Source organism: Bombina bombina, chromosome 6 (assembly GCF_027579735.1).
Source record: "Bombina bombina isolate aBomBom1 chromosome 6, aBomBom1.pri, whole genome shotgun sequence".
Lineage (NCBI taxonomy): Eukaryota > Metazoa > Chordata > Amphibia > Anura > Bombinatoridae > Bombina > Bombina bombina.
In genome coordinates this window covers 742,301,622-742,321,316 of record NC_069504.1, presented here as the reverse complement: position 1 = coordinate 742,321,316, position 19,695 = coordinate 742,301,622, and the positions used below count along the sequence as shown (strand labels likewise).

Sequence of the window (19,695 nt, the reverse complement as noted above, 5' to 3'; positions counted from 1 at the left end):
AGAGGAAATTTCAAACAAGCTTAAAACACTTAAGCTAGCTAATTCATTTGTTTCAGATGCCGTTGTACATTTAACTAAACTTACGGCTAAGAATTCCGGATTCGCCATTCAGGCACGCAGAGCACTGTGGCTAAAATCCTGGTCAGCTGATGTTACTTCTAAATCTAAGTTACTCAACATACCTTTCAAAGGGCAGACCTTATTCGGGCCCGGTTTGAAGGAAATTATCGCTGACATTACAGGAGGTAAAGGCCACGCCCTGCCTCAAGACAGAGCCAAACCGAAGGCTAGACAGTCTAATTTTCGTTCCTTTCGTAATTTCAGGACAGAAGCAGCATCAACTTCCTCTGCACCAAAACAGGAAGGAGCTATTGCTCGCTACAGACAAGGCTGGAGACCTAACCAGTCCTGGAACAAGGGCAAGCAGGCCAGAAAACCTGCTGCTGCCCCTAAGACAGCATGAATTGAGGGCCCCCGATCCGGGACCGGATCTAGTGGGGGGCAGACTTTCTCTCTTCGCCCAGGCTTGGGCAAGAGATGTCCAGGATCCCTGGGCGTTAGAGATTATATCTCAGGGATATCTTCTGGACTTCAAATCCTCTCCCCCAAAAGGGAGATTCCATCTGTCAAGGTTGTCAACAAACCAAATAAAGAAAGAGGCGTTTCTACGCTGTGTACAAGATCTTTTATTAATGGGAGTGATCCATCCGGTTCCGCGGTCGGAACACGGACAGGGGTTTTACTCAAATCTGTTTGTGGTTCCCAAGATAGAAGTAACCTTCAGACCAATCTTGGATTTAAAGATCCTAAACAAATTCCTAAGAGTTCCATCGTTCAAAATGGAAACTATTCGGACAATCCTACCCATGATCCAAAAGGGTCAGTACATGACCACAGTGGATTTAAAGGATGCTTACCTTCACATACCGATTCACAGAGATAATTTCTGGTATCTAAGGTTTGCCTTCCTAGACAAGCATTACCAGTTTGTAGCTCTTCCATTCGGGTTGGCTACGGCTCCATACCTAGACGACATTCTGATTCAAGCTTCAAGCTTTCAAACTGCCAAGTCTCATACAGAGTTTGTACTGGCATTTCTAAGATCGCATGGGTGGAAGGTAAACGAAAAGAAGAGTTCTCTCGTTCCACTCACAACAGTTCCCTTCTTGGGGACTCTTATAGATTCTGTAGAAATGAAGATTTACCTGACAGAAGACAGGTTAACAAAACTTCAAAACGCCTGCCGTGTCCTTCATTCCATTCAACACCCGTCAGTGGCTCAATGTATGGAGGTGATCGGCTTAATGGTAGCGGCAATGGACATAGTCCCCTTTGCACGCCTACACCTCAGACCGCTGCAATTGTGCATGCTAAGTCAGTGGAATGGGGATTACTCAGACTTGTCCCCCACTCTGAATCTGGATCAAGAGACCAGAAATTCTCTTCTGTGGTGGCTTTCTCGGCCACATCTGTCCAAGGGGATGCCATTCAGCAGGCCAAATTGGACAATTGTAACAACAGACGCCAGCCTGTTAGGTTGGGGCGCTGTCTGGAATTCCCTGAAGGCTCAGGGATCATGGACTCAGGAGGAGAGTCTCCTGCCAATAAACATTCTGGAATTGAGAGCAGTTCTCAATGCCCTTCTGGCTTGGCCCCAGTTAACAACTCGGGGGTTCATCAGATTTCAGTCGGACAACATCACGACTGTAGCTTACATCAACCATCAAGGAGGAACAAGAAGCTCCCTAGCGATGATGGAAGTATCAAAGATAATTCGTTGGGCAGAGTCTCACTCTTGCCATCTCTCAGCAATCCACATTCCGGGAGTGGAGAACTGGGAGGCGGATTTCCTAAGTCGTCAGACTTTTCATCCGGGGGAGTGGGAACTTCATCCGGAGGTCTTTGCCCAAATACTTCGACGTTGGGGCAAACCAGAGATAGATCTCATGGCGTCTCGTCAGAACGCCAAGCTTCCTCGTTACGGGTCCAGATCCAGGGATCCGGGAGCGGCCCTAGTAGATGCTTTGACAGCACCTTGGACCTTCGGGAGAGCTTATGTGTTTCCACCCTTTCCGATGCTTCCTCGATTGATCGCCAGAATCAAACAGGAGAGAGCATCAGTAATTCTAATAGCGCCTGCGTGGCCTCGCAGGACCTGGTATGCAGATCTAGTGGACATGTCATCCTGTCCACCTTGGTCTCTGCCTCTGAGACAGGACCTTCTGATTCAGGGTCCTTTCAAACATCAAAATCTAATTTCTCTGAAGCTGACTGCCTGGAGATTGAACGCTTGATTTTATCAAAGCGTGGATTCTCTGAGTCAGTAATTGATACCCTGATACAGGCTAGGAAACCTGTTACCAGAAAGATTTATCATAAAATATGGCGTAAATACCTGTATTGGTGCGAATCCAAAGGTTACTCTTGGAGTAAGGTTAGGATTCCTAGGATATTGTCTTTTCTACAAGAGGGTTTAGAAAAGGGTTTATCCGCTAGTTCTTTAAAGGGACAGATCTCAGCTCTGTCCATTTTGTTACACAAACGTCTGTCAGAAGTTCCAGACGTTCAGGCTTTTTGTCAGGCTTTGGCCAGGATTAAGCCTGTGTTTAAAACTGTTGCTCCGCCATGGAGTTTAAACCTTGTTCTTAACGTTTTACAGGGCGTTCCGTTTGAACCCCTTCATTCCGTTGATATAAAATTGTTATCTTGGAAAGTTCTATTTTTAATGGCTATTTCCTCGGCTCGAAGAGTCTCTGAGTTATCAGCCTTACATTGTGATTCTCCTTATCTGATTTTTCACTCGGATAAGGTAGTTCTGCGTACTAAACCTGGGTTCTTACCTAAGGTCACTAACAGGAATATCAATCAGGAGATTGTTGTTCCATCCTTGTGTCCTAATCCTTCCTCAAAGAAGGAACGACTTCTGCACAATCTAGATGTAGTTCGTGCCCTAAAATTTTATTTACAGGCAACTAAAGATTTTCGACAAACATCTTCCCTGTTTGTCGTTTACTCTGGTCAGAGGAGAGGTCAAAAAGCTTCGGCTACCTCTCTCTCTTTTTGGCTTCGTAGCATAATACGTTTAGCCTATGAGACTGCTGGACAGCAGCCTCCTGAAAGAATTACAGCTCATTCCACTAGAGCTGTGGCTTCCACTTGGGCCTTTAAGAATGAGGCCTCTGTTGAACAGATTTGCAAGGCTGCAACTTGGTCTTCGCTTCATACTTTTTCCAAATTTTACAAATTTGACACTTTTGCTTCTTCGGAGGCTATTTTTGGGAGAAAGGTTCTTCAGGCAGTGGTTCCTTCTGTATAAAGATCTTGCCTATCCCTCCCGTCATCCGTGTACTTTTGCTTTGGTATTGGTATCCCAGAAGTAATGATGACCCGTGGACTGATCACACTTAACAGGAGAAAACATAATTTATGCTTACCTGATAAATTCCTTTCTCCTGTAGTGTGATCAGTCCACGGCCCGCCCTGTTTTTTATGGCAGGTCTAAATTTTTAAATTATACTCCAGTCACCACTGCACCCTTTAGCTTCTCCTTTCTCGTTGGTTCTTGGTCGAATGACTGGGTGTGACGTAGAGGGGAGGAGCTATATAGCAGCTCTGCTGGGTGATCCTCTTGCACTTCCTGTTGGGGAGGAGTTAATATCCCAGAAGTAATGATGACCCGTGGACTGATCACACTACAGGAGAAAGGAATTTATCAGGTAAGCATAAATTATGTTTTTTTTTGTCTCCGTCTGAGGGGTTCAAGGAAGGCGCCCTGCCAATCCTCTGGCAGCCACCCCAAGTGAACCTTGGGGAATGAGGTTTAAAAAGGGGGCTTTGCCCCTCTTGAACCCCCCAGGTGGAGGCAAAAAAGATTATGAAGATGGGGGAATTACAGTGTATAATATATATGTTTGATGCAGTAACTCGATGAAGCACACGCACTCTGAGGGGATTTATGATCTTACATTGGGCTTTACCCACAGCCGGTTGGGTAATGTCAGTTTTACCCGGGTAATCCTAGGATTACCCAATATCTGACTTTACTCATGACATATATACTGTATATATATATATATATATATATATATATATATATATATATATATATATATATATATATGTAAACTTCCCACTACTGACCTGCTATAAAATAGCTATGAATATAGGTTTAATACATTTAGACCATATATTCATATATAAGTAAAAAATTGTCCTAAAAAACTGTCTTAAAGTTTCAAGACATTGAATTGTGATCACCTTGAAACGTTTAATAACGCATTTTTGGGTCTAAGAAACACTCAAATACTCACAATTGTGATCAGCTTAAACGCAAGAAAAGTACATCAGTGGCCAAAACCCTGTTAATAAATATTGGCCCTTGTATTGTGATCAAACCCAATATTGAAAGAGGAATCATAAGTATACTTTGCCAAATGCAAAACCATTATTGAGCTTTCAAGCCTCTTCAGTTTGTTCTATAGCTTAGATCATTGTCTACATAAAATACAGGTAGAAAAATGTAGCCTTGTTTAATATATCTTATTGAATTTCAAACAGTATTGTCCTTCTGTATAGTTTATGCCTAATTCTGTGGGCTTTGAGTTTATTGTATATCATTTTTTTGTCTTCTTGCATGCAATGTGTATAAGACTGCTTATATCAGGTAATCAAAAAGGCTACAAGAACATTTATTTGTATTGTGGTGTATAATTTGTCCCATATAGTATATAGGTCCATAGCTTACTTTGGCACAGATTACAAGTGGAGCGCTATTAATATTGCAGGGTTTGCTATTAATATCACAAGAATAGTGCACAATCTGGGATTACACGACATGTAACGCATTTTAAAATATAGTATTTCACTCATATTTATTCATATTAAAATTGAAATATACAGTATGTTTTTAAAATAAATGTTTAACATTTTTTTAAAGGGATATGGTATATGACAAGGTGTTGGACTAAGAAGGCGTGAAGTGTGTATATATGTGTGTATTTGTATATGTGTATATATGCATGTACATATGTATGTGCTCACATGCATATGCATACATATGTTCACACATATATGTACATAAACAAATATGCAAAGACACAGACACCCATATATATATATATATATATATATAAATACACACACACATATATACCATTTTCTCTATCCAGCACATTGTCATATACCATATTTCTTTAAAACACTTATATATGTATATGTGTATATACTATATATAATTTAAATATATATATTTATATATACTGTGTGTGTGTATATATATATATATATATATATATATATATATATATATATATATCAAATATTACCGATGCACTCCCTGGCTCCCTGCTTATTAAAAATATCATCACATAACAAGGGTGTGGTATACGCAGTCACCCATGGTTAATGCTCGCTAATTATAGGGTGACTGTGCATACGATGTATAATAAGCTGAAATGTTGATGGTCTTGAAAAAAAAGGTCCAAATGAGGGACCAAAACATAGACCAGTCCCTTGTGATGACATTTTTAATAACGATTTGAAGATTTATGATATTTTGTTAAATAGTAATATCAATGCATTTGATATTGAGGGAAGAACAAAACTATTTATAATGTATAATGCACCTTTGGGTTAGCACTTGAGAGTGGCAATTTGCAGGCCGCACTCTTCGACCTCCCGATGTAAGCGCACCAAAGCGCTAACATTTTATTTTGAATTTGTCATATAAGCGCGAGAATAACAGCGCTTTTAACTTGAGCGGTGTGGAGTGCGCTTCACTTGTAATCTAGGTCTTTATGACTTTGAGAACAGTATTACTATTATTTCATAGAAAAGTAGTTGCACTTTAATATATCTCAAGGTTTATTTCTATCAAATGTTAGAAAGAGACTAGAACTCAGTTCTTGTCATTATTTAAATGAATGATATTTGGTTGAGGGCAGTATTCACTTTTTATTTCTCGCTGTTTGTATCATGAGCTACTCCTTTTGTCTTCCTACCCAGATGGGATTCAGTCCTCTACACGTTGCTTGTCATTACGGTAATATCAAGCTGGTGAAGTTCCTTCTGCAGCATCATGCGAACGTCAATGCTACCAACAAGGTAAGGGCAATGGTTCCCTAGATGTGAAAATGATGGTTGATAGGTATTACAGTTTTCCTCTTTCCGCTGAAGTAGGAAACCAATGAATTACTTTAGATATATGTAAGATTTCTCCTGTTAAGTGTGGTCAGTCCACGGGTCATCATTACTTCTGGGATATTATCTCCTCCCCTACAGGAAGTGCAAGAGGATTCACCCAGCAGAGCTGCTATATAGCTCCTCCCCTCTACGTCACCTCCAGTCATTCTCTTGCACCCAACGAATAGATAGGATGTGTGAGAGGACTGTGGTGATTTAATTAGTTTATTACCTTCAATCAAAAGTTTGTTATTTTATAATAGCACCGGAGTGTGTTATTCATTCTCTGGTAGAATTTGAAGAAGAATCTACCTGAGTTTTTTTCTATGATTTTAGCCGGAGTAGTTAAGATCATATTGCTGTTTCTCGGCCATCTGAGGAGAGGTAAACTTCAGATCAGGGGACAGCGGGCAGATTAATCTGCAAAGAGGTATGTAGCAGTTTGTTATTTTCTAACATGGAATTGATGAGAAAATCCTGCCATACCGTTATAATGTAAACTCAGCCTTAAATGCGGTAGATGTAGCTGGTATCAGGCTGTCATGTATGTATATTTTACACTTCAGTATTCTGGGGGATGGTACTTCACTGGATTATACTGTATGCATAGACTTAACCTAATTTGCAGGGACTTGCAATAGGTTTTAAATAACAATTAATTTATTGAGGTTAAACGTTTTTTTGCCGGCATGTAAAAACGTTTATTTCTCTGAGGTACTGGGTGAAAAAATGTTTTGGGCACTATTTTTTCCACTTGGCAATAGTTTTGTTTAATTTAAAGTAGTTCACTGATCTCTCTCACTGTTATGTGTGAGGGGGAGGGGCCATTTTTGGCGCTTTTACTACGCATCAAAAAATCTCAGTCAGAGGTTAATTTTCTTCCTGCATGATCCGGTTCATCTCTACAGAACTCAGGGATCTCCAAAGCCTTGTTTGAGGGAGGTAATCATCACAGCAGAGCTGTGAAGAGTGTAGTTTACTGTGATAAAAAACGTTTTTTTGTGTATTTTTTCTGCTGCCAGGGTTAGTTATCCTTGCTAATGGGAACAATCCTTTGCTAAAATTGTTTATTTCTTACAAAGATTTGATGCTATAACTTAGTTATTTTCAACTGTCATAATTTTTTTCTGTGCTTCTTATAAACACAGTTCGTTTTCATATTATTGTAAATTACTTAAAAAGCATTTCCAAGTTGCTAGTTAATTGCTAGTGTGTTAAACATGTCTGATTCAGAGGAAGATACATGTGCTATATGTGCTAATGCCAAAGTGGAGCCCAATAGAAATTTATGTACTAACTGTATTGATGCTACTTTAAATAAGAGTCAATCTGTACAAATTGAACATATTTCACCAGACAACGAGGGGAGAGTTATGCCGACTAACTCGCCTCACGTGTCAGTACCTACATCTCCCGCTCGGGAGGTGCGTGATATTGTAGCGCCGAGTACATCTGGGCGGCCATTTCAAATCACATTACAGGATATGGCTACTGTTATGACTGACGTTTTGGCTAAATTACCAGAACTTAGAGGCAAGCGTGATCACTCTGGGGTGAGAACAGAGTGCGCTGATAATATTAGGGCCATGTCAGACACTGCGTCACAGGCGGCAGAACATGAGGACGGAGAACTTCATTCTGTGGGTGACGGTTCTGATCCAAATAGATTGGATTCAGATATTTCAAACTTTAAATTTAAGCTGGAAAACCTCCGTGTATTACTAGGGGAGGTGTTAGCGGCTCTGAATGATTGTAACACAGTTGCAATACCAGAGAAAATGTGTAGGTTGGATAAATATTTTGCGGTACCGGCGAGTACTGATGTTTTTCCTATACCTAAGAGACTTACTGAAATTGTTACTAAGGAGTGGGATAGGCCCGGTGTACCATTCTCACCCCCTCCGATATTTAGAAAAATGTTTCCAATAGACGCCACCACACGGGACTTATGGCAAACGGTCCCTAAGGTGGAGGGAGCAGTTTCTACTTTAGCTAAGCGTACCACTATCCCGGTGGAGGATAGCTGTGCCTTTTCTGATCCAATGGATAAAAAATTAGAGGGTTACCTTAAGAAAATGTTTGTTCAACAAGGTTTTATATTGCAACCTCTTGCATGTATTGCGCCTGTCACGGCTGCAGCAGCATTTTGGTTTGAGTCTCTGGAAGAGACACTTCAATCATCTACACTAGATGAGATTACAGACAAACTTAGAACCCTTAAGTTAGCTAACTCATTTATTTCAGATGCCGTAGTACATTTAACTAAACTTACGGCTAAGAATTCCGGATTTGCCATTCAGGCACGCAGAGCACTGTGGCTAAAATCCTGGTCAGCTGATGTTACTTCCAAATCTAAATTGCTTAATATACCCTTCAAAGGGCAAACCTTGTTCGGGCCCGGGTTGAAGGAGATTATCGCTGACATTACAGGAGGTAAAGGCCATGCCCTGCCTCAGGACAAAGCCAAATCTAGGGCTAGACAGTCTAATTTTCGTTCCTTTCGTAATTTCAAAGCAGGAACAGCATCAACCTCCTCTGCTCCAAAACAGGAAGGAGCTGTTGCTCGCTACAGACAAGGCTGGAAACCTAACCAGTCCTGGAACAAGGGCAAGCAGGCCAGGAAACCTGCTGCTGCCCCTAAGACAGCATGAATCGAGGGCCCCCGATCCGGGACCGGATCTAGTAGGGGGCAGACTTTCTCTCTTCGCCCAGGCTTGGGCAAGAGATGTTCAGGATCCCTGGGCGTTAGAGATCATATCTCAGGGATACCTTCTGGACTTCAAATCCTCTTCCCCCAAGAGGGAGATTTCATCTGTCAAGGTTATCAACAAACCAAATAAAGAAAGCAGCGTTCCTACGCTGCGTACAAGATCTTTTATTAATGGGAGTGATCCATCCAGTTCCGCGGTCGGAACAAGGACAAGGGTTTTACTCAAATCTGTTTGTAGTTCCCAAAAAAGAGGGAACTTTCAGGCCAATCTTGGATTTAAAGATCCTAAACAAATTCCTAAGAGTTCCATCGTTCAAGATGGAAACGATTCGAACAATTCTGCCCATGATCCAAGAGGGTCAGTACATGACCACAGTGGATTTAAAGGATGCTTACCTTCACATACCGATTCACAGAGATCATTACCGGTATCTAAGGTTTGCCTTTCTAGACAGGCATTACCAGTTTGTAGCTCTTCCATTCGGACTGGCTACGGCTCCAAGAATCTTCACAAAGGTTCTGGGTACTCTTCTGGCGGAATTTCGGTAGCTCCATACCTAGACGACATTCTGATACAAGCTTCAAGCTTTCAAACTGCCAAGTCTCATACAGAGTTAGTACTGGCATTTCTAAGGTCGCATGGATGGAATGTGAACGAAAAGAAGAGTTCTCTCTTTCCACTCACAAGAGTTCCCTTCTTGGGGACTCTGATAGATTCTGTAGAAATGAAGATTTACCTGACAGAAGACAGGTTAACAAAGCTTCAAAATGCATGCCGGGTCCTTCATTCCATTCAACACCCGTCAGTAGCTCAATGCATGGAGGTGATCGGCTTAATGGTAGCGGCAATGGACGTAGTACCTTTTGCACGCCTACATCTCAGACCGCTGCAATTGTGCATGCTAAGTCAGTGGAATGGGGATTACTCAGATTTGTCCCCCACTCTGAATCTGAATCAAGAGACCAGAAACTCTCTTCTATGGTGGCTTTATCGGCCACACCTGTCCAGGGGGATGCCATTCAGCAGGCCAGACTGGTCAATTGTACCAACAGACGCCAGCCTACTAGGTTGGGGCGCTGTCTGGAATTCTCTGAAGGCTCAGGGACTATGGAATCAGGAGGAGAGTCTCCTTCCAATAAACATTCTGGAATTGAGAGCAGTTCTCAATGCCCTTCTGGCTTGGCCCCAGTTAACAACTCGGGGGTTCATCAGGTTTCAGTCGGACAACATCACGACTGTAGCTTACATCAACCATCAGGGAGGGACAAGAAGCTCCCTAGCAATGATGGAAGTATCGAAGATAATTCGCTGGGCAGAGTCTCACTCTTGCCATCTGTCTGCAATCCACATCCCGGGAGTGGAGAACTGGGAGGCGGATTTCTTAAGTCGTCAGACTTTTCATCCGGGGGAGTGGGAACTTCATCCGGAGGTCTTTGCCCAGATACTTCGACGTTGGGGCAAACCAGAGATAGATCTCATGGCGTCTCGTCAGAACGCCAAGCTTCCTCGCTACGGGTCCAGATCCAGGGATCCGGGAGCGGTTATGATAGATGCTTTGACAGCACCTTGGACCTTCGGGATGGCTTATGTGTTTCCACCCTTCCCGATGCTTCCTCGATTGATTGCCAGAATCAAGCAGGAGAGAGCATCAGTGATTCTAATAGCACCTGCATGGCCACGCAGGACTTGGTATGCAGATCTAGTGGACATGTCATCCTGTCCGCCTTGGTCTCTACCTCTGAATCAGGACCTTCTGATTCAGGGCCCATTCAAACATCAAAATCTAACTTCTCTGAAGCTGACTGCTTGGAAATTGAACGCTTGATTTTATCAAAACGTGGGTTTTCTGAGCCAGTTATTGATACCTTAATACAGGCTAGGAAGCCTGTTACCAGAAGGATTTACCATAAAATATGGCGTAAATACTTATATTGGTGCGAATCCAAGAGTTACTCATGGAGTAAGGTTAGGATTCCAAGGATATTGTCTTTTCTACAAGAAGGTTTAGAAAAGGGGTTATCCGCTAGTTCTTTAAAGGGACAGATTTCAGCTCTGTCCATTCTTTTGCACAAACGTCTGTCAGAAGTTCCGGACGTTCAAGCTTTTTGTCAGGCTTTAGCTAGGATCAAGCCTGTGTTTAAAACTGTTGCTCCACCATGGAGTTTGAACTTAGTTCTTAATGTTTTACAGGGTGTTCCGTTTGAACCCCTTCATTCCATTGATATCAAGTTGTTATCTTGGAAAGTTCTGTTTTTAATGGCTATTTCCTCAGCTCGAAGAGTCTCTGAGTTATCTGCCTTACATTGTGATTCTCCTTATCTGATTTTTCATTCAGACAAGGTAGTTCTGCGTACTAAACCTGGGTTCCTACCTAAGGTGGTCACTAACAGGAATATCAATCAAGAGATTGTTGTTCCATCCTTGTGTCCTAATCCTTCCTCGAAGAAGGAACGTCTGCTACACAATCTAGATGTAGTCCGTGCCCTGAAATTTTATCTACAGGCAACTAAGGAGTTTCGGCAAACGTCTTCCCTGTTTGTCGTTTATTCTGGCCAGAGGAGAGGTCAAAAAGCTTCGGCTACCTCTCTCTCGTTTTGGCTTCGTAGCATAATACGATTAGCCTATGAGACTGCTGGACAGCAGCCTCCTGAAAGAATTACAGCTCATTCTACTGTCTTCCACTTGGGCCTTTAAGAATGAGGCTTCTGTTGAACAGATTTGCAAGGCTGCAACTTGGTCTTCTCTTCATACTTTTTCCAAATTTTACAAATTTGACACTTTTGCTTCTTCGGAGGCTGTTTTTGGGAGAAAGGTTCTTCAGGCAGTGGTTCCCTCCGTATAAAGAGCCTGCCTGTCCCTCCCGTCATCCGTGTACTTTTGCTTTGGTATTGGTATCCCAGAAGTAATGATGACCCGTGGACTGACCACACTTAACAGGAGAAAACAAAATTTATGCTTACCTGATAAATTCCTTTCTCCTGTAGTGTGGTCAGTCCACGGCCCGCCCTGTTTTTTATGGCAGGCTAAAGATTTTTTTGGATTATACTCCAGTCACCACTACACCCTTGGGCTTCTCCTTTCTCGTTGGTCCTTTGGTCGAATGACTGGAGGTGACGTAGAGGGGAGGAGCTATATAGCAGCTCTGCTGGGTGAATCCTCTTGCACTTCCTGTAGGGGAGGAGATAATATCCCAGAAGTAATGATGACCCGTGGACTGACCACACTACAGGAGAAAGGAATTTATCAGGTAAGCATAAATTTTGTTTTTTAACTAAGCCTGGCCTTGTTAAGATCATGGATGACCCTACCGAAGGAAACAACAATAATCTAACATATAGATAGATTGATTTATATTTTTTATGCATCTACAGGCTGTTTTGAAATATCAGTTTTTGCAATGCTTGTTAATCAGTCGATTAATTGACCTAATAAAGAAAAACAGTGTGTGACCTTAATATATAGCTTGGAAAAAATATATATGCCAGAAGCCTACAGGATTGTCAATTCCTAATTTCTTATGATAAAAAAACAACACTAAATCAAGAGGTTAGGATTTAAAGTTGAGGGCTAGAAGATGCTAAAGTAATTTGTGCTAATAAGACAAATATGTTAGCCTTTCCAAGTCATACAGTAAAAAAAACAACAACTAATTGTTGTTTGGTTAATTGACCAACTAATGGTTCGTTTCCATGGAGCCGTAATTAGATTTGCGTGCGCTCGCAAACCGATAAATATGCCGTCGGAAGCAATATCGTTCACCGACTGCTTCCAATGGCCCGTTATACCTCAATTTCGGCAACCGGACTTCAGCTGCCGAAAACATTTTCGTGTCCCATACAAAGTATCAGAAGCCACTAATCTATAAATAATACCAGGTTTCCAATGACCGCACAAACTGTTAATACACTGTCGGAGGCTGCTGATACATTGAGAAAAATTACACCCAGCTCAACTAGATGTAAAATAGGAAAAAGGTGCTTTTTGAGACCTATTTCCCATTGAAATCTAACCCACCTCCCAAAAATAAACCCGACATGTCAAAACCCCTCTATCCACCATCCCCCTCACATCGCAACTAATAATAAATGTATTAACCACTAAACCGCCATCCTCCACTACGCAATCTACCTATTTAAACTATTAACCCCTAATCCCCCCACAACGCAAAGTACCTATTTAAACTATTAATCCCTAATCCGCCATCCCCCCCAATGCAACTAACAATAAAATGTATTAACCTCTAAACCAGGGGAGGGCTGGCAGCCTTAGGCCTGGGGGGCAAATCCAGTCAAGTGGCTCATTGCACCAATGACTCAGCTCACAGCCACAGGACCCACAGCAGGCCACAGCATGACCCACTGCAGTACCCATAGCCAGCAGAATCCACCACAGGCCACAGCAGGACTCATAGCCAGCAGAAGCCACCAAAGGCCACAACAGGACTCATAGCCAGCAGAACCCACCACAGGCCACAGCAGGACTCAGAGCCAGCAGAGCCCACCACAGGCCACAGCAGGACTCAGAGCCAGCAGAACCCACCACAGGCCACAGCAGGACTCATAGCCAGCAGAAGCCACCAAAGGCCACAGCAGGACTCATAGCCAGCAGAACCCACCACAGGCCACAGCAGGACTCAGAGCCAGCAGAACCCACCACAGGCCACATCAGGACTCATAGCCAGCAGAACCCACCACAGGCCACAGCAGGACCCATAGCCAGAAGGACCCACAGCCAGCAGGACCCACCAGGAATAACCTTGATTGAAGCCAACTAGGAACAGATAGTGCATGTTCTCTTCCAGTTCTTAGAATTAGAAAAAAACTTTGTTTTTAAAGTCTAATTGCAGAAAAGGGTGCAAAATAATGAAAGTTTATTGCAATGGTGTTTTACTAGACTTTATTTAAAATGTTGTATTGTAATCTCAAACGCCTAGATTTAGAGTTCTGCAGCCAAAGGGGTGCGTTAGCTACCCTGGCTTTTTTCTGGCCGCACCTTTTAAATACCGCTGGTATTTAGAGTTCACAGAATGGCTGCGTTATGCTCCAAAAAAGGAGCGTATAGCATATTTACCGCAACTTCAACTCTCGATACCAGCGGTGCTTACGGACGCGGCCAGCTTCAAAAACGTGCTCGTGCACGATTCCCCTATAGAAAACAATGGGGCTGTTTGAGCTGAAAAAAACCCAACACCTGCAAAAAAGCCGCGTTCAGCTCCTAACGCAGCCCCATTGTTTGCTATGGGGAAACACTTCCTACATCTGCACCTAACACTCTTAACATGTACCCCGAGTCTAAACACCCCTAACCTTACACTTATTAACCCCTATTCTGCCACCCCCGCTATCGCTGACCCCTGCATATTTTTTTAACCCCTAATCTGCCGCTCCGTAAACCGCCGCTACTTACATTATCCCTATGTACCCCTAATCTGCTGCCCCTAACACCGCCGACCCCTATATTATATTTATTAACCCCTAATCTGCCCCCCACAACGTTGCCTCCACCTGCCTACACTTATTAACCCCTAATCTGCCGAGCGGACCGCACCGCTATTATAATAAAGTTATTAACCCCTAATCCGCCTCAATAACCCTATAATAAATAGTATTAACCCCTAATCTGCCCTCCCTCACATCGCCGACACCTAACTTCAAACATTAACCCCTAATCTGCCGACTGGAGCTCACCGCTATTCTAATAAATGTATTAACCCCTAAAGCTAAGTCTAACCCTAACACTAACACCCCCCTAAATTAAATATAATTTAAATCTAACGAAATAAATTAACTCTTATTAAATAAATTATTCCTATTTAAAGCTAAATACTTACCTGTAAAATAAATCCTAATATAGCTACAATACAGTAGCGGCGAGATTAGGTCGGCAGATTAGGGGTTAATAATTGAAGTTAGGTGTCGGCGATGTTAGGGAGGGCAGATTAGGGGTTAATACTATTTATTATAGGGTTATTGAGGCGGGAGTGAGGCGGATTAGGGGTTAATAACTTTATTATAGTAGCGGTGCGGTCCGCTCGGCAGATTAGGGGTTAATAAGTGTAGGCAGGTGGAGGCGACGTTGAGGGGGGCAGATTATGGGTTAATAAATATAATATAGGGGTCGGCGGTGTTAGGGGCAGCAGATTAGGGGTACATAGCTATAATGTAGGTGGCGGTGGTGTACGGAGCGGCAGATTAGGGGTTAATAATAATATGCAGGGGTCAGCGATAGCGGGGGCGGCAGATTAGGGGTTAATAAATATAATATAGGGGTTGGCGGTGTTAGGGGCAGCAGATTAGGGGTACATAGGGATAACGTAGTTGGCGGCAGTGTACGGAGCGGAAGATTAGGGGTTAAAAAATTTAAATATAGTGGCGGCGATGTGGGGGGACCTCGGTTTAGGGGTACATAGGTAGTTTATGGGTGTTAGTGTACTTTAGAGCACAGTAATTAAGAGCTTTATAAACCGGCGTTAGCCCAGAAAGCTCTTAACTACTGACTTTTTTCTGCGGCTGGAGTTTTGTCGTTAGATTTCTAACGCTCACTTCAGCCACGACTCTAAATACTGGCGTTAGAAAGATCCCATTGAAAAGATAGGATACGCAATTGACGTAAGGGGATCTGCGGTATGGAAAAGTCGCGGCTGAAAAGTGAGCGTTAGACCCTTTAATGACTGGCTCCAAATACCAGAGGGCGGTAAAAACCAGTGTTAGGAGCCTCTAACGCTGGTTTTGACGGCTACCGCCCAACTCTAAATCTAGGCCAAAGTGTTTACATTCCTTAAAAAATGTGGGCCAAAGGTCTGTACACACCGGATTCACAACTAAATAAAATAAAACATCTAACATTTCTTCTAAACTAAATAAGCCTACAGTTAGAGCGATCACACGTTACCTATTATTTTTCATGCTGGATGGTGTGCAGCCCTCATGTACACCTCAAGCCATGTTGCTTTCCTATTTAAATTACTGATCTCTCGTATAAACACCTTGAATGCTATAATCACCGGATTCCAATGAGACACAAAGAGGAGCCCCACATGTATTCTAGCCTAAAAAACAGTAAATAATATAATATATGAATGTACATACAAAGTACTAACTGAATTCCACACCAGGCCACCACTAGAAATTTTGGGGCCCCTTACTAAAGCAGTGTCCAGGCCCCCCCATATTCATACTTTGGCCAAAAAGAGACCAAGCCTGCCACCATGTCAAGGTAGACTCTAGCAAAGGGAAAATAAAAGACTTTCTAATATTTTTTTAATTTATATATAGTAAACAAGAGTCCTTTGCAATTTACTTATATTGTCAAATTTGCTTTGTTCTCTTGGTATCTATTATTATTATTAGTTATTTGTAGAACGTCAACATATTCTGCAGCCCTATAAACATAGTTATATTTATTTTTAAGATACAAATGGGTAGAGGACCCTACCAAGAGTTGCACTGTTGCAATTCAGCTCTCATGAAGGTGATCTATAAAGCAGCTGGGCTCGTATGCTTACGTGCTTGTTCAGGCGCAGCAACGCACTGCTGGGCGATAGCGGCTGATTGGTGGCTGCATATATATGCTTCTTGTCATTGTCTCACCTGATGTGTTTATCTAGCTCCCAGTAGAGCAATGCTCAAGAAAAGATACCAAGAAAATGAAGCAAATTTGATAAAAACTATATGCTGTATCTGAATCGTGAAAAAACAACAACATTGGGTTTCATGTCCCTTAAAGAAGTGATTTTTAACCTTGTTTTCTCCAACATAGGTGTGTCCGGTCCACGGCGTCATCCTTACTTGTGGGATATTCTCTTCCCCAACAGGAAATGGCAAAGAGCCCAGCAAAGCTGGTCACATGATCCCTCCTAGGCTCCGCCTACCCCAGTCATTCTCTTTGCCGTTGTACAGGCAACATCTCCACGGAGATGGCTTAGAGTTTTTTAGTGTTTAACTGTAGTTTTTATTATTCAATCAAGAGTTTGTTATTTTAAAATAGTGCTGGTATGTACTATTTACTCTGAAACAGAAAAGAGATGAAGATTTCTGTTTGTAAGAGGAAAATGATTTTAGCAACCGTTACTAAAATCGATGGCTGTTCCACACAGGACTGTTGAGAGGAATTAACTTCAGTTGGGGGAACAGTGAGCAGACTTTTGCTGCTTGAGGTATGACACATTCTAACAAGACGATGTAATGCTGGAAGCTGTCATTTTCCCTATGGGATCCGGTAAGCCATTTTTATTACAGAGTAATTAAGGGCTTCACAAGGGCTTGTTAAGACTGTAGACATTTTCTGGGCTAAATCGATTCATATATAACATATTTAGCCTTGAGGAATCATTTAATATGGGTATTTTTGTAAAATAATATCGGCAGGCACTGTTTTAGACACCTTATTCTCTAGGGGCTTTCCCTAATCATAGGCAGAGCCTCATTTTCGCGCCGGTATTGCGCACTTGTTTTTGAGAAGCATGACATGCAGTCGCATGTGTGAGGAGCTCTGATACATAAAAAAGACTTTCTGAAGGCGTCATTTGGTATCGTATTCCCCTTTGGGCTTGGTTGGGTCTCAGCAAAGCAGATACCAGGGACTGTAAAGGGGTTAAAGATAAAAACGGCTCCGGTTCCGTTATTTTAAGGGTTAAAGCTTCCAAATTTGGTGTGCAATACTTTTAAGGCTTTAAGACACTGTGGTGAAATTTTGGTGAATTTTGAACAATTCCTTCATATTTTTTCGCAATTGCAGTAATAAAGTGTGTTCAGTTTAAAATTTAAAGTGACAGTAACGGTTTTATTTTAAAACGTTTTTTGTACTTTGTTATCAAGTTTATGCCTGTTTAACATGTCTGAACTACCAGATAGACTGTGTTCTGAATGTGGGGAAGCCAAGGTTCCTTCTCATTTAAATAGATGTGATTTATGTGACACTGAAAATGATGCCCAAGATGATTCCTCAAGTGAGGGGAGTAAGCATGGTACTGCATCATTCCCTCCTTCGTCTACACCAGTCTTGCCCACTCAGGAGGCCCCTAGTACATCTAGCGCGCCAATACTCCTTACTATGCAACAATTAACGGCTGTAATGGATAATTCTATCAAAAACATTTTAGCCAAAATGCCCACTTATCAGCGTAAGCGCGACTGCTCTGTTTTAGATACTGAAGAGCATGAGGACGCTGATGATAATGGTTCTGATATGCCCCTACACCAGTCTGAGGGGGCCAGGGAGGTTTTGTCTGAGGGAGAAATTTCAGATTCAGGGAAAATTTCTCAACAAGCTGAACCCGATGTGATTTCATTTAAATTTAAGTTGGAACATCTCCGCGCTCTGCTTAAGGAGGTGTTATCCACTCTGGATGATTGTGAGAATTTGATCATCCCAGAGAAACTATGTAAAATGGACAAGTTCCTAGAGGTCCCGGGGCCTCCAGAAGCTTTTCCTATACCCAAGCGGGTGGCGGACATTGTAAATAAAGAATGGGAAAGGCCCGGTATACCTTTCGTCCCTCCCCCCATATTTAAAAAATTGTTTCCCATGGTCGACCCCAGAAAGGACTTATGGCAGACAGTCCCCAAGGTCGAGGGGGCGGTTTCTACTTTAAACAAACGCACCACTATACCCATAGAAGATAGTTGTGCTTTCAAAGATCCTATGGATAAAAAATTAGAAGGTTTGCTTAAAAAGATGTTTGTTCAGCAAGGTTACCTTCTACAACCAATTTCATGCATTGTCCCTGTCACTACAGCCGCGTGTTTCTGGTTCGATGAGCTAGAAAAGGCGATCGATAGTGATTCTCCTCCTTATGAGGAGATTATGGACAGAATCCGTGCTCTCAAATTGGCTAATTCTTTCACCCTAGACGCCACTTTGCAATTGGCTAGGTTAGCGGCGAAAAATTCTGGGTTTGCTATTGTGGCGCGCAGAGCGCTTTGGTTGAAATCTTGGTCAGCGGATGCGTCTTCCAAGAACAAATTGCTTAACATTCCTTTCAAGGGGAAAACGCTGTTTGGCCCTGACTTGAAAGAGATTATCTCTGATATCACTGGGGGTAAGGGCCACGCCCTTCCTCAGGATAGGTCTTTCAAGGCCAAAAATAAACCTAATTTCCGTCCCTTTCGTAGAAACGGACCAGCCCCAAGTGCTACGTCCTCTAAGCAAGAGGGTAATACTTCTCAAGCCAAGCCAGCCTGGAGACCAATGCAAGGCTGGAACAAGGGAAAGCAGGCCAAGAAGCCTGCCACTGCTACCAAGACAGCATGAAATGTTGGCCCCCGATCCGGGACCGGATCTGGTGGGGGGCAGACTCTCTCTCTTCGCTCAGGCTTGGGCAAGAGATGTTCTGGATCCTTGGGCACTAGAAATAGTCTCCCAAGGTTATCTTCTGGAATTCAAGGGGCCTCCCCCAAGGGGGAGGTTCCACAGGTCTCAATTGTCTTCAGACCACATAAAGAGACAGGCAATCTTGCATTGTGTAGAAGACCTGTTAAAAATGGGAGTGATTCATCCTGTTCCATTAGGAGAACAAGGGATGGGGTTCTACTCCAATCTGTTCGTAGTTCCCAAAAAAGAGGGAACGTTCAGACCAATCTTGGATCTCAAGATCCTAAACAAGTTTCTCAAGGTTCCATCGTTCAAAATGGAAACTATTCGAACAATTCTTCCTTCCATCCAGGAAGGTCAATTCATGACCACGGTGGATTTAAAGGATGCGTATCTACATATTCCTATCCACAAGGAACATCATCGGTTCCTAAGGTTCGCATTCCTGGACAAGCATTACCAGTTCGTGGCACTTCCTTTCGGATTAGCCACT

The 19,695-nt window shown here is 42.6% G+C and overlaps 1 protein-coding gene across 3 annotated transcripts in view; it reads left to right on the top strand.

The window, feature by feature from the left end:
• The window catches only part of ANK1 (ankyrin 1), a 789,047-nt gene that overhangs the window by 486,847 nt on the left and 282,505 nt on the right, over positions 1 to 19,695 (top strand). For all 3 annotated transcript variants that reach the window (XM_053717993.1, XM_053717995.1, XM_053717994.1), the window contains one exon: positions 6,004 to 6,102. In XM_053717993.1, coding sequence (XP_053573968.1) covers positions 6,004 to 6,102 — 99 coding nt within the window. The remainder of the gene's footprint in view (positions 1 to 6,003; positions 6,103 to 19,695) is intronic.